The 12533-nt window shown below is 46.8% G+C and overlaps 1 protein-coding gene across 1 annotated transcript in view; it reads left to right on the forward strand.

Annotated features, from left to right (window-relative positions):
* DNM3 (dynamin 3) overlaps positions 1 to 12533 on the forward strand; it is a 421129-nt gene that overhangs the window by 55677 nt on the left and 352919 nt on the right. The window contains exons 10-11 of the mRNA XM_089668875.1: positions 1870 to 2008; positions 11681 to 11767. Of these exons, the coding sequence (XP_089525001.1) occupies positions 1870 to 2008; positions 11681 to 11767 (226 nt within the window). The remainder of the gene's footprint in view (positions 1 to 1869; positions 2009 to 11680; positions 11768 to 12533) is intronic.

The following is a 12533-nucleotide window of genomic DNA, read 5'->3' on the forward strand; positions in this document are numbered from 1 at the left end:
ATTTGGGCTATGTGATGGACATGTGAATACTTTCTGTTCTAAGAAGGCTTTACTCTTTCTACTAGAGAAACTATGAAACAGTAGAAACGGTCAATGATAGATTGCTTTAAACTGTTCTGTCGTATTTGTGATTGAAATCTGTTTAAAGTTGACCATGCTTTGTGTTTATGGTCAGCATTAGTGCCATTTTATATGTGTTTCTGGTGTCAGTTAAAGTATATCAGCCTTGGGAAATATATAACTCAAGATCTCCATTGCAGATAATGTCACTCAGGTTCCAGTAAATGTATAATGCCAACCCTGGCTTCAGTAATTGTATTCTGAAAGTCTGTTATGCAGGGAGGTGCTATCCTGTATCAGAAACTGTGTAATGCCAGCCCTTGGGTGCTCATCCCAAATAGTACCTGGGGCCATTTTTGGGGCTTTATGGGCCTTGGAACCAAATAAATCTGCATATGTCTCTCTGAAGATGGCAGTATTGTGGAGCTTGTTGAAATGGTTATTCAGCACATGGTCACTTTCATGGTTATACTGTTACATGTAAGGATTTTGCCATTCCTGGTAACGAACAGCAGGGGTCATAGCAGCAACTAAAATAAGTTGATCTCATCAGTCTCTTAGGTAATCTATTAGAGCAAAATAGATTAATTCTGTACATAAATTGAATAAAAGGCCATGTGCAACAGAGTACTTTAGGAGCTTCCCAGATGACACACATGCTGCATACATATTTGGATAAGCTTGACAAAAATATAATTTTCACAAGGGTTTGGAGAAACATTTTTGAATATGAATTTTTAATGGCTGAATGGCCTGATATGAAGGTACAGTATGTCAGGGCATCAATAGTGTGCAGACAACGAAATCATATCCTCACGATATTTACTCACAAATATATGCACAGGCTACACGTGCAGTGTTGGGGATTAGTGGTTACGCTTCTACCTTGCAGCACTGCAGTGCCCAGTTCCAATGCAGGTCAGGACACTATCTGCATGGAGTTTGACTCTCTTCCTGTGATAGCGTGGGTTTCCTCTGGGTAATCACACACTCCAAAGACATGCTTATAGGTTAATTGTCTCCTTTCCAAATTGACCCTAGTGTATGTATACATGTAAGATGGGGACCTTAGATTGTAAGCTTCTTGAGAGCAGGGATTGATGTGAATCTATAATATGCAAAGCGCTGTGTAAATTATTGATGCTATGTAGCAAAGGAGGGTACCTTATCTTTTCTTCTGCAGTTTCCCTTTCCCTTTAATGGCCTCTCCCAACCCCTACTCTATGTCTGAGCAGTGAAAGAAGAAGCAACACACTGCTTTATCCTACCGACAGCATACTCCTTGTACTTCAGCATACCTGAATGGCTCCTTGTGCTTGTTCTGCTATTCAGACTGTACAGGGGCTGCAGGTGGTTAATACCAAATCAAATTCAGGTACTTGCACTGTTTCCAATAAAACAAATAATGGTGTATTAATAATTACAGCTGTATTATCATGTGCCTTTGATATCTGCCCATAGTTTAGGTATAACTATTAATGCAGACTTACTTTGTCTAATCTTTCAAACATCGAGCACTTTTTTTTTCACTGATGTATTTTTATTGTGCCCTTGTGCATCCTTTTACATGTGGATTGCAGAAAGTAATACATACTGGGAGTATTGCTTGATCACAATTAGTGTACATTTGTTTATTAGAAAGAAAATTTATGTTCTTACAATTACATGCTGTAAAGATCAGGAAAGTGTTGGAAAGTCTAAAAAAAGACTGAATTCTGGACAGTTCCTATAGTTTAGTAGCCATTATTGTTTTTTTTATTTTAGAACTTTGGTTATGATTATTTAGTTTGTATTGTATTTCTTTTACAGAACTGGATTGTTTACTCCGGATAAGGCATTTGAAGCAATAGTGAAAAAGCAGATTGTGAAGCTTAAAGGACCAGCTCTGAAATGTGTTGACCTGGTGATGCAAGAGCTTCTTAATACTGTTCGGAAATGCACCTCAAAGGTAGATTTGTTTCTTTCCTTATGTCTTGGGGTGAGCTTGAGTTTGGCCCGAACTTGGGACCAACTGTGGCCAGGGCATTATTGACATTATTGATCAAATATGGCCCTATGGTCATATTAGCTTAATTACTTTTTTTTTAATATAGCCATGGTGCCATATGAGATCACCGAGTATCCTTGCCTCTGTGTACAGGCATCTGTAGTGTGGGGAATGCCCTGACCACAGTTGATTGGGCAGGAGTGGCATCTTCCTTCCGGGTTTGGACCGAAGTGTAGACCAAACTTGAGCTCATCCCTACTCATTTCTATTAATTATACACTCAGTGGCCTGAACAGTAGATATACTTCCTTTTGACCCTTATAACAGCTGCCATGGTGTGGGAGTGACTCCCAAAAGGTCCTATGTCTTCACCCATTTTAAAGCCAACAATACACACATCGATGTAGCCTACATATGTTTAAGGCTGATATAAGGATGCTCCCTTCTATAGATATTTCAAAGTTCATCATAAAACTATGACTCCGTTTCCTGTATCTGCCATAGTGATGATGCAGTTAGAACAGAAACCTGTTGGACTTGATGATAAGATTTTAGTGTTAATGTTTGTTAACGAAATGCAAACACCTTTGCTGGTTTACCATGGAAAGGAAAGGTACACTATGGGGTTAATTTACTAAAACTGGAAAGTGCAAAATGTGGTGCAGCTCTGTATAAAATCAACTTCCAGGTTTTTTTTGTCAAAGCTTATTTGAGCAAACTGAAGTTATAAGCTGATTGACTGCCATGCAAAGCTGCACCAGATTTTGCACTTTCCAGTTTTAGTAAATCAGTATTTGTTTTTTTATCGCATATAGCCAATAGTGTGATGCATTGTGCATTTCAGTATTGGTGTACAGTATATCATTTATAGTCATCAAATGTTTTTTTTTTATCAAAGAAACCAGGTTTATTGACATAAACGAATACAAAAAAAAAACAGTAAAAAGAAAAGTCTCAAACAAAGCATGGTAACTTCTGTCACAGTTACAGTAAGTATATAAAGTAGAATAGACAGATATAAACAATAATTAAGATACACAATACACAGCAATACAATGTACAGGATACACAAATCCTGGAGTCTTTGCACATGAGAGGATATCAATAACAGGATTAACATAAATACTTTTGCAGGAAATTGTACAACACAGTAAGAGGTAGCAAAACTACATGTACTCTTTAGGAGGTACATGTGGTTCTGTAACCAGCTATGATAGATCTTATAATAATTGTTCGGGCAGCTTCTGTTAATATAGATAACTTTCTTTCTGATAGGGTAAAGTATTATTAATTTCAGACATCCAAGCTTGTAAAGTAGGAGGCACAGCCTGCAACCAAGCTCTAGCTATCATCTTCCTAGCTGCAAACTTATTTATTTATTTATTATTATTTATTTATCGAGTTTATATAGCGCCAAAGGGTTTGCTCAGCGCTGTACAATAGAGGGGGGACAATACATGAAACAGTACAGTAACATCAAACAGCACACAAGGGGTAAGAGGGCCCTACTCTTTCGAGCTTACAATCTAGGAGGGAGGGGGTAGAGGTACAGGAGGAAATGGCTGTGGGGGATGGAGTGGAAGGAGGAGGGAAGGGCAGCGGCTGTTAGGTGAGGGTGGGGTAGGCTTCCCTGAAGAGGTGGGTTTTCAGGGAGCGCCTGAAGGTGAGGAGGGAAGGTGACAGTCTGATGGGTTGGGGTAGTGAGTTCCAGAGGATGGGGGAGGACCTGGAGAAGTCTTGCAGTCGTGCGTGGGAGGAGGAGACCAGGGAGCAAGATAGAAGGAGGTCCTGTGAAGAGCGAAGGGTACGGGTAGGGTGGTATCTGGGAATCAGGTCGGTGAGGTAGTTAGGGGCAGTGTTGTGAATGGCTTTATAGGTCAGAGTGAGCAGTTTGAATTTAATGCGTTGGGCAATGGGGAGCCAGTGGAGGGAGAGGCAGAGGGGGGTGGCAGAGGTGGAGCGGCTGGTGAGGTGGATGAGTCTGGCAGCTGAGTTCAGGATGGTCTGAAGCGGGGTGAGTTTGCACTGGGGTAGGCCGGTGAGGAGGGAGTTGCAGTAGTCAAGGCGTGAGATAATCAGGGAGTGAACGAGTAGTTTAGTGGTGTCTGGGGTAAGGAAGGAGCGCATCTTGGAGATGTTCCGGAGGTGGAGCCTGCATGAGTTTGTGAGAGATTTGATATGAGGTTGAAAGGAAAGGTTTGAGTCCAGAATGACGCCAAGGACCTTGGCTTGCGGGGCGGGATTGATGGTGGTGTTGTTGGTAGTGATGGAAAGGATGGGGGGGGGGGCACGGGAAGGGGGAAAGACGAGAAGCTCGGTTTTGGAGAGGTTGAGTTTGAGGAAATGGAGCGACATCCAGTCAGAGATGTCGTTTAGGAGGTGAGTGATGCGGGCGGAGAATGTGGGGGTGAGGTGGGGGGTGGATAGGTAGATTTGAGTATCATCAGCATAGAGGTGGTAGTTGAAGCCGTGGGAGTGTATGAGTTTGCCAAGGGAGGAGGTGTAGATGGAGAAGAGAAGGGGTCCAAGGACAGAGCCCTGGGGGACCCCAACAGAGAGGGGGAGGGAAGAGGAGGTGGCGCCGTTGTAGCAAACGCTGAAGGAGCGTTGGGATAGGTAGGAGGAGAACCAGGAGAGAGCGGTGTCTCTGATGCCAAGGGAGAGTAGTTTATTAAGGAGGAGGGGGTGGTCGACTGTGTCAAAGGCCGCAGAGAGGTCTAGGAGAAGGAGGACAGAGTAGTCGCCTTTGGCTTTGGCGGTTAGTAGATCGTTGGTGATTTTGAGGAGGGCAGTTTCGGTGGAGTGTAGGGGACGGAAGCCGGACTGTAGTGGGTCAAGGAGGTTGTTGTCAGTTAGGTGGGCGCTTAGGCGATCGTAGACCAAGCGCTCAAGGAGCTTGGACGTGAGTGGCAGTAGGGAAATTGGTCTGAGGTTGTTGAGGTCAGTGGAGTCCAGGGAGGGCTTTTTGAGTATGGGGGTGATGTGCGCATGTTTTAGGGGGGAGGGGAAGACGCCAGTAGCGAGGGAGAGATTGAAGATGTGGGTAAGGGAGCGGATGAGGGAAGAGGGGGGTGACCGGAGGAGTTGAGAGGGGATAGGGTCCAGGGGGCAGGTAGTGAGGCGGGCTTCTGAGAAGACTCTGGTGACTTCCTCAGTGGTAGTAGGGCTGAAGGAGTGCAGTGATGGGGGGGTTACGGTAGGCAGGGCCTTGGGTGTGGTGGGGGGCAGTGCCGTTGCAAGGTCAGAGGAGGGGAGAGATGAGAGGGTGATGGAAGGGGGGAGGCTAGATGGGGAGGTAGACTGCAAGTTGACTATGTCCTTGCGGATTGCGTCAATCTTGCTATGGAGATGAGTGGCAATCTCGTGGGCGGTAAGTGAGGTACTGAGTGGAGGAGGGGGGGGAGAGAGCAGGGAGTTGAAGGTGGAGAAGAGTCGGCGAGGGCAGTTAGAGAGGGTGTTGATCAGGTCAACGAAGTAGGCCTGCTTGGCGGCGTGGAGGGAGGAGGTGTAGGTGAGGAAGGCAGATTTGTAGAGGGAGAATGCATGAGGGGACCTGGTTTTGCGCCATAGTCTCTCCAGCGCACGACTGCGACGTTTGAGGCATTTAGTGTGGTCGTTCTGCCATGGTTGGAGCGGTCTGGGTTTGATGTTGCGTGTGGTTAGGGGTGCCAGAGAGTCTAGGGTGGCTGATAGTGAGTCGTTGTACGCGGTGGTGGCTAGGTCAGGACATGACAGTGGAAGGATGCTGTCGTGCAAGCGGTCGGCAGCCGAGTGGAGGGGGGCCGGGTGCAGGTTGCGGAGGTTGCGGCTGGTGATGGTTTGGCGCACTGGGGGGGGGGAGTTAGGGGAAGGGGAGATGGAGAACGTGAGGAGGTGGTGGTCGGAGAGAGGGAAGGGGGTGTTAGTGAAGTGGTTAAGGGTACAGAGGTGGGAGAAGACGAGGTCCAGGGTGTTCCCATTGATGTGGGTGGAGGATTGAGTGTGTTGTGTGAGCGCGAAGGAGGTGGTTAAGTGGAGGAGTCGAGAGGTAGCTGGGGTGTTGTCGTTGATGGGGATGTTGAAGTCCCCGAGGATGATGGTCGGTAGCTCAGAGGAGAGGAAGAAGGGAAGCCAGGCGGCGAAGTCATCCAGGAAGCGGGCTATGGATCCGGGGGGCCTGTAGATCACTGCGATCCTTAAGGGGGTGGGTGAGAAGAGCCGGATGCAGTGAGCCTCGAAGGAGGAGAAGGTTAGGGAGGGGGGGTTAGGGAGGACCTGGAAGGTGCTCAGCGGTGATAGGAGCAGGCCGACACCACCACCTTTGTGACCGCTCAGTCTTGGTGAATGGGACCAGATGAGACCTCCATGAGAGAGTGCCGCAGGGGAGGTGGAGTCGGTGGCCTGTACCCAGGTTTCGGTGATGGCTAGGAGGTTGAGGGAGCGGGAGATAAAGAGGTCATGGATGGCAGTTAGTTTGTTGCAAACCGAGCGGGCGTTCAGAAGTGCAACCGAGAGAGGGGGGATGGATGTGGGGAGGAGGTGCACAGGTATGAGGTTGAGGGGGTTGCGGCGGCTGGCGGGAGCAGGGGGGTCCCTGGAGGGGGGGAGAGGTGGTGAGGGGCCAGGGTTCGGGGAGATGTCCCCAGCGGATAGGAGAAGGAGAAGGGTGAGGAGGGTGGCATGGGAATGGGAGGTGCAGGAGCGTGTGGGTCTGGTAGTGGTGGCACGTGGGTCGACCGAGGAGTGGAGTACCAGGAGGAGGTGGTGAGTGCCGTAGTGGGGAGAGGGCAGAAGTGAAGGGGCAATGTAGAGCCGTTTTGGGGGGGTGGGCGGGTAGAGGGAGGCGATTTTTGGGATGGAGGAGAGGAAAACGAGGAGGAGAAGTGCAGGTGGCATGCTGGGGTGAGTGCAGTGCTGTTCGGGTCAGGGGAGGTGAAGGGATACGGGTCAGGGCGAGGTGATGTGGAGAGTCTATATCACCGTGGAGGAGTCCACTAGAGTCCTTCTGTAGGGGGAGAGTGGGAGTAGAGTCCAGCAGCTGGCTGGCTGCAATCTGTGGGTGCAGTATGCTGGCGTCCGAGGGGGCATCAGTGGGTCTGGTGGATCGGCGAGTGGAGGGGACGTAGGGTGCGATGTTGGGGGGCGTTGGCAGGCAAGGTGTCTGGTGATGCTGGCGGCTCGGTGACTGGAGATTCGCTGGGTGGTCCGGGTCTGGGAGATTCGCTGGGCGACGTCTCGATTCGCTGGGCGACGTCTCGATTCGCTGGGCGACGTCTCGATTCGCTGGGTGGTCCGGGTGTTGGGTGACCAGAGGTGGTAGCTGGGTGCCCGGTAGCTGGGTGTCCAGGGGTGGTAGCTGGGTACCCGGTAGCTGGGTGCTGGGTGTCCAGGGGTGTTAGCTGGGAGCTTAGACTTCGAGTTGCCAAGCAAAGGCCAAGAGATGGGAAGGACGGGAGAATCCTCATCAACAATGCATTGCAATATCTGGAACGGCATTAAAGACCCATGGTTTTTCGGAATCCCCTCGATGCAGGTAGTGGAGGTGCGGCGTTGTCCTGGAAAGGTTCCTGGTCTGGGGCTGGCTGGTGCAGGGTGGCCCGCAGGGTGCTGGGAGGCCTGAAGCAGTTCCCATGCAGGGTCACTGGGTGCGAGCAGCTGGGTGCCCCGAGGTGGCGGCTGGGTGCCAGGTGGTCTGGGGTGGTCCCAGAGCTAGGGAGGGCTCCAGGGAGACCGTGAGGCCGTGCCGGTTCCTGGTGGTCCAGGGTGATCAGCAAGGACCCAGGGCTGATGGGGAGGGCCCTGGGCAGGCAGGCAGGTCGGCGGGACCCGGTGGGCAGAGCGGTGACGGTCCGGGTAGATGTCCGGCGATCCGGTCCGATCGCGGCTCGGCCGCGGCCAAAATCGAGGCCGCGGCTTCGGGTGCGCGGGTAGGCCGCGATTTCCGGGGCTCCGGGAAAAGGTCCAGAAGTGGTCCCTGGTGGTCAGGCTGGGCCGGGAGTGTCTTAGGGGCCCCGCTGGGTTCCGCTGCGGCCCGGATGGCAGCGGATTGGGGCTAGGAGCGCAGGAGCTCCTAAAGCGTGTCTGCTCCCGCCGCCATCTTGGCCATGTATCTGTAGCTGCAAACAAAGTTTCATGTAGAAATATTATAGAATGTTTATCCATATCAGATTTCCAAAAGCCCAAAAGGCATTGCTTGGGGTCTGGTTGCAGGGGAGAAACCATGTGGTCATGGAGAAATTGAACAATTTGTTTCTAAAAGCCCTGGATCTGAGGACATTGCCAGAATAAGTGACTAAATGTGCCTGGAGCAATAAGGCATTTAGGGCATCATGCACTATGAGACAGGCAGAATTTAGCTAACAGAGTATCGGAGTTAAGTATGTCCTGTGAATAATATATACCAGCAATGGGCAAACTACGGCCCGCGGGCCGTATACGGCCCGGCGGACCTTTTAATCCGGCCCGTGGAGCCTGATACTGTCAGGATGGCTGTCAAGATGTGTGTAGGCGGGGCAGCGTGACGAACGTGAGGGGAGCTAGGCTCCTCTCACAGTCCGCCCTGAAGACCGGAACGGCGCGGGAACACGGCGAGAGGAACGTGCGGAGCAAAGGTAAGTGAATTGACACGGGGGACTTGGCTTACTACTTGGGGGGGAATAGTACTATGGGGGATGAAATACTATATGAGGGATGAATTAATATGGGGGATGAATTAATATGGGGAATGAATTACTATAGGGGGGATGAATTACTATATGGGGGATGAATAACTATATGGGGGATGAATTACTATGGGGGATGAATTACTAAATGGGGGATGAATTACTATGGGGGATGAATTACTATGGGGGATGAATTACTATATGGGGGATGAATTACTATGGGGGATGAATTACTATGGGGGATGAATTACTATGGGGGATGAATTACTATATGGGGGATTAATTACTATGGGGGATGAATTACTATATGGGGGATTAATTACTATGCTTACTATGGGGGAATATTACTATACTTACTATGGATGACACATACACATCATTCATCTACTCTTGGTCCGGCCCCCGGGTCCAATATATGAACCCATTGCGGCCCTCGAGTCAAAAAGTTTGCCCACCCCTGATATATACTGTAATTGCATAAGGCGGTCCAATAGCTTGGGAGATACCCGTTTGCAGGCCTCTAGTATTTCGCTAGGGTTGCCACCTCATCCCTTTTAAGCACTAGCCTACAGGGTATTTATACCCCCTTCCTGCCCAGGCCAATTTCCAGCTTTTAGCGCTGTTGCACTTTGAATGACAATTGCGCGGGCATGCAACACTGTACCCATATGAAAGTTTTATCATTTTTTTGTGACAGAGCTTTATGTTGGTGGTATTTAATCACCTCTGGGTTTTTTATTTTTTCTTAAACACACCAAAAACCACTGACAATTTTGAAAAAAATAATTTTTTTCTTCGTTTTTGTTATAACATTTCGTAAATAAGTGATTTTTCTCCTTCACTGATGTGCGCTAATGAGGCTGCAGTGATGGGCACTGATAGGTGGCACTGATGGGCACTGATGAGGCACTGGTAGGTGGCACTGATAGGCATTGACGGCATCACTGATGGGCACTGAAAGGCAGCACTCATATATGGCACTGATAGGCGGCACTGACTGGCATTGTTAGGTGGCACTGACTGGCACTGTTAGGCGGCACTGATAGGTGCTACTGACGGGCACTGATAGGTGGCACTGATGCACACTGATAGGCAGCACTGATAGGTGGCACTGATTGACAGCACTGATAGGTGGCACTGACTGGCATTGATGGGTGGCACTGACTGGCACTTATGGGTGACACTGAAAGGCAGCTCAGATGGACACTGATATATGGCATTGATGTGCACTGGTAGGCACTGAAATGTGGCATTGATGTGGCACTGATGGGCACTGGCAGGTGGCATGGATGAGCACTGACAACTGGCACTGATGGACACTGACAGGTGGCACTGCAGGGGCTACAAAGATCATCAGGGCACATTGATCATCAGTGTACATGTCCCCTCTGTGGAATGCTGATTACCGGCTCTCCTCTCTTCTCGAGCTGTCAGCGTGACAGCTCGTGAGGAGAGAAATGCCGCGCATTTCCCTATTTACATGTGATCAGCTGTGATTGGACACAGCTGATTACATGACCGAGCCGACATCTTCAGCTCTTTCCGTTGATCAGTGATCCTCTGTCCTCTCAGCTACACTCGGAATTACCCTGTAGCATTGCTCCGGGATCCCTGTTTCACTTACCTTGACCTGAGCCCCCGCGATGTCCCCCCTGCAGCGTCCCCGGCCATCTCCTCCGGCCGATGCCATCATCCGTCTTCCAGGTTCCGGTCCCTGCGTGCTTCGGGACGTAAGGGGGATGGAAACCGACGGGAAAGTTAATAATTTTAAAAAGTGACATTCACTAAATATACTAAAATCACATAGTATAACATTACTGTACCAAACCATTTCACATACGTTTTGTCCCTAGTGCTTTGTCCTGTGCCCTGCCTGCATTTTTACTGTTCTTTCTGCCTGGAAACTGAGAAATGTCCATGGCGTCCAAAAAGCATCCCTTTATGTCAAAAGCAGTTTTAGACCAGCTAGAGAACAGCCATAGTAAATTAGAACTACTTGCAGAATTGAGTGATAATTATTAAATTTAATTAATAATTAATTTTTTTTTATAAATTTGAAGACAATTTTGCATCTTGTGGCAAATCATGACGTCTAGGAGTTTTTTCAATATTTTTTGTTTTCAGCACACCAAAATACATGGAAATTAGATGAAAATAATCAAACAGCTTTTTAGTCGCAGACCTGTGTAATGATTTGTGGGGAAATTCGTTATCAGACACTGAAAACAATTTCGCGACTAAGATCAGTGATGTGCGAACTTGGCGCTATATTTTAAATTTCAGTGTTTTTGGTTTGATTATATTATTGAATTAAATGTATTATTATTATATTTATTATTTTTTATGATTATGTATTTTATTATAATTTATGATTTCGTGTTTCAAATTTTATCATACCCGGGATGTTTACTAGACTCTTGTTAGGACAGATTTAAGTGAGTTATTCCCAAAAATTACAGGCCTACAATAAAAAAACTACTTATTTCCATGCAAAAAAAAGTACCGCTTTGAGCACAGAAATACTGACATAATCATACTACTACGGAGGTTAGGGAGCACATATGGAGTCAGTAGCGATAGACCTTTTCGGCGTTGAAAGTGTTGCTATGTTGACAATATACATGCTTTGTCAGTGATTTAATTGTTTGCTTGGTTGTGCAGGAGGTGATTGAATAGTTTGATTTATTTTACAGGATTATAGGCTAAGAATATGCAGGTGATTTTCATCTCTTGTACCAAGAGGTTCAGCCAGTTGTTAGCCATCATCTCATTAGCAGCTCATTGATTTTTCCTAATTGCAAGAGAATAAAATCAACAGTGAAAACCTAGTCTAAAATGTCACTGCCAAATTGCCTAGTGCTGTTTCATTTGGATGTTCTCCAGCACATTCTATCCTGATTATTCATTTAGAGTTTCATTTTGTTACCTTACCAACATTAACTATTGCATAACGATTGTGCTGTAACATATATTTATTTTTTATTAATTTCAGCTTTCTAATTATCCAAGGCTTCGAGATGAAACAGAAAGAATTGTAGCTCTATACATACGGGAAAGGGAGGGGAAAACCAAGGAACAGGCATGTATACACATTTGTATAAGCAAACAACTACTAATATTAGGTATATCTCACCTTAGCAAAGCCAGTTATCTCTTTCATTCTATACCTGCACTGTCATGGCCAGCTCAGAAGACCGAACCTCCTTTTTTTTTTTTGTCCCTGAAATCTTCATTTACTCATGTGTCAAGTTGAGCATTCAATATTAAACATCAGCAGTTGTCATAGGTTGTATTTGTTGTATACTTAATTCAGGAACATTTCTTACTGTAATTTGTGATTAACTGAATCATAAAAATTAATTTCCGGACAAACTTTCATGTTCTTCTTTCTCATTATATACTTATTGCATCAAAGGTGAAGGAGATGGAACCAAATACTTTGTAAGTTATATTATGGATGCAAGACAGTGCATGACATGTGAAACCTACTAATCCTAAAGCTTGTCCCCAATGTTAGTCTTATGTAAAACAGCAATTTTAAGATTTCTGTATAACTAATTCTATTGAGAAATTTTGTTTATAATGTTTGCCTAGCTTTAGTTCCTGGTGAGTGTTGTTCCCGGTAGTGCTTATACTCTGTGAATATTTGAAGATCAATTCCTATAATATTGTTGTAAAAAATGTATTTTGAATTTTTTTCACCTCCTTTTAAACTAGGTACAGGTATAAACTATTCAAAATAACTCTGCATCCCTTGTTTAGTAGAGATGTCAATCTTAACTTCTTCCACTAGATGGTGCTCCACATATAGCAAATATATGACCTGCAGTACCATTTGGAAAGAT

This window comes from Staurois parvus, unplaced genomic scaffold, assembly GCF_062004578.1.
Source record: "Staurois parvus isolate SC_StPar_1 unplaced genomic scaffold, SC_StPar_1.0 ptg000066l, whole genome shotgun sequence".
Taxonomy (NCBI): Eukaryota; Metazoa; Chordata; class Amphibia; order Anura; family Ranidae; genus Staurois; species Staurois parvus.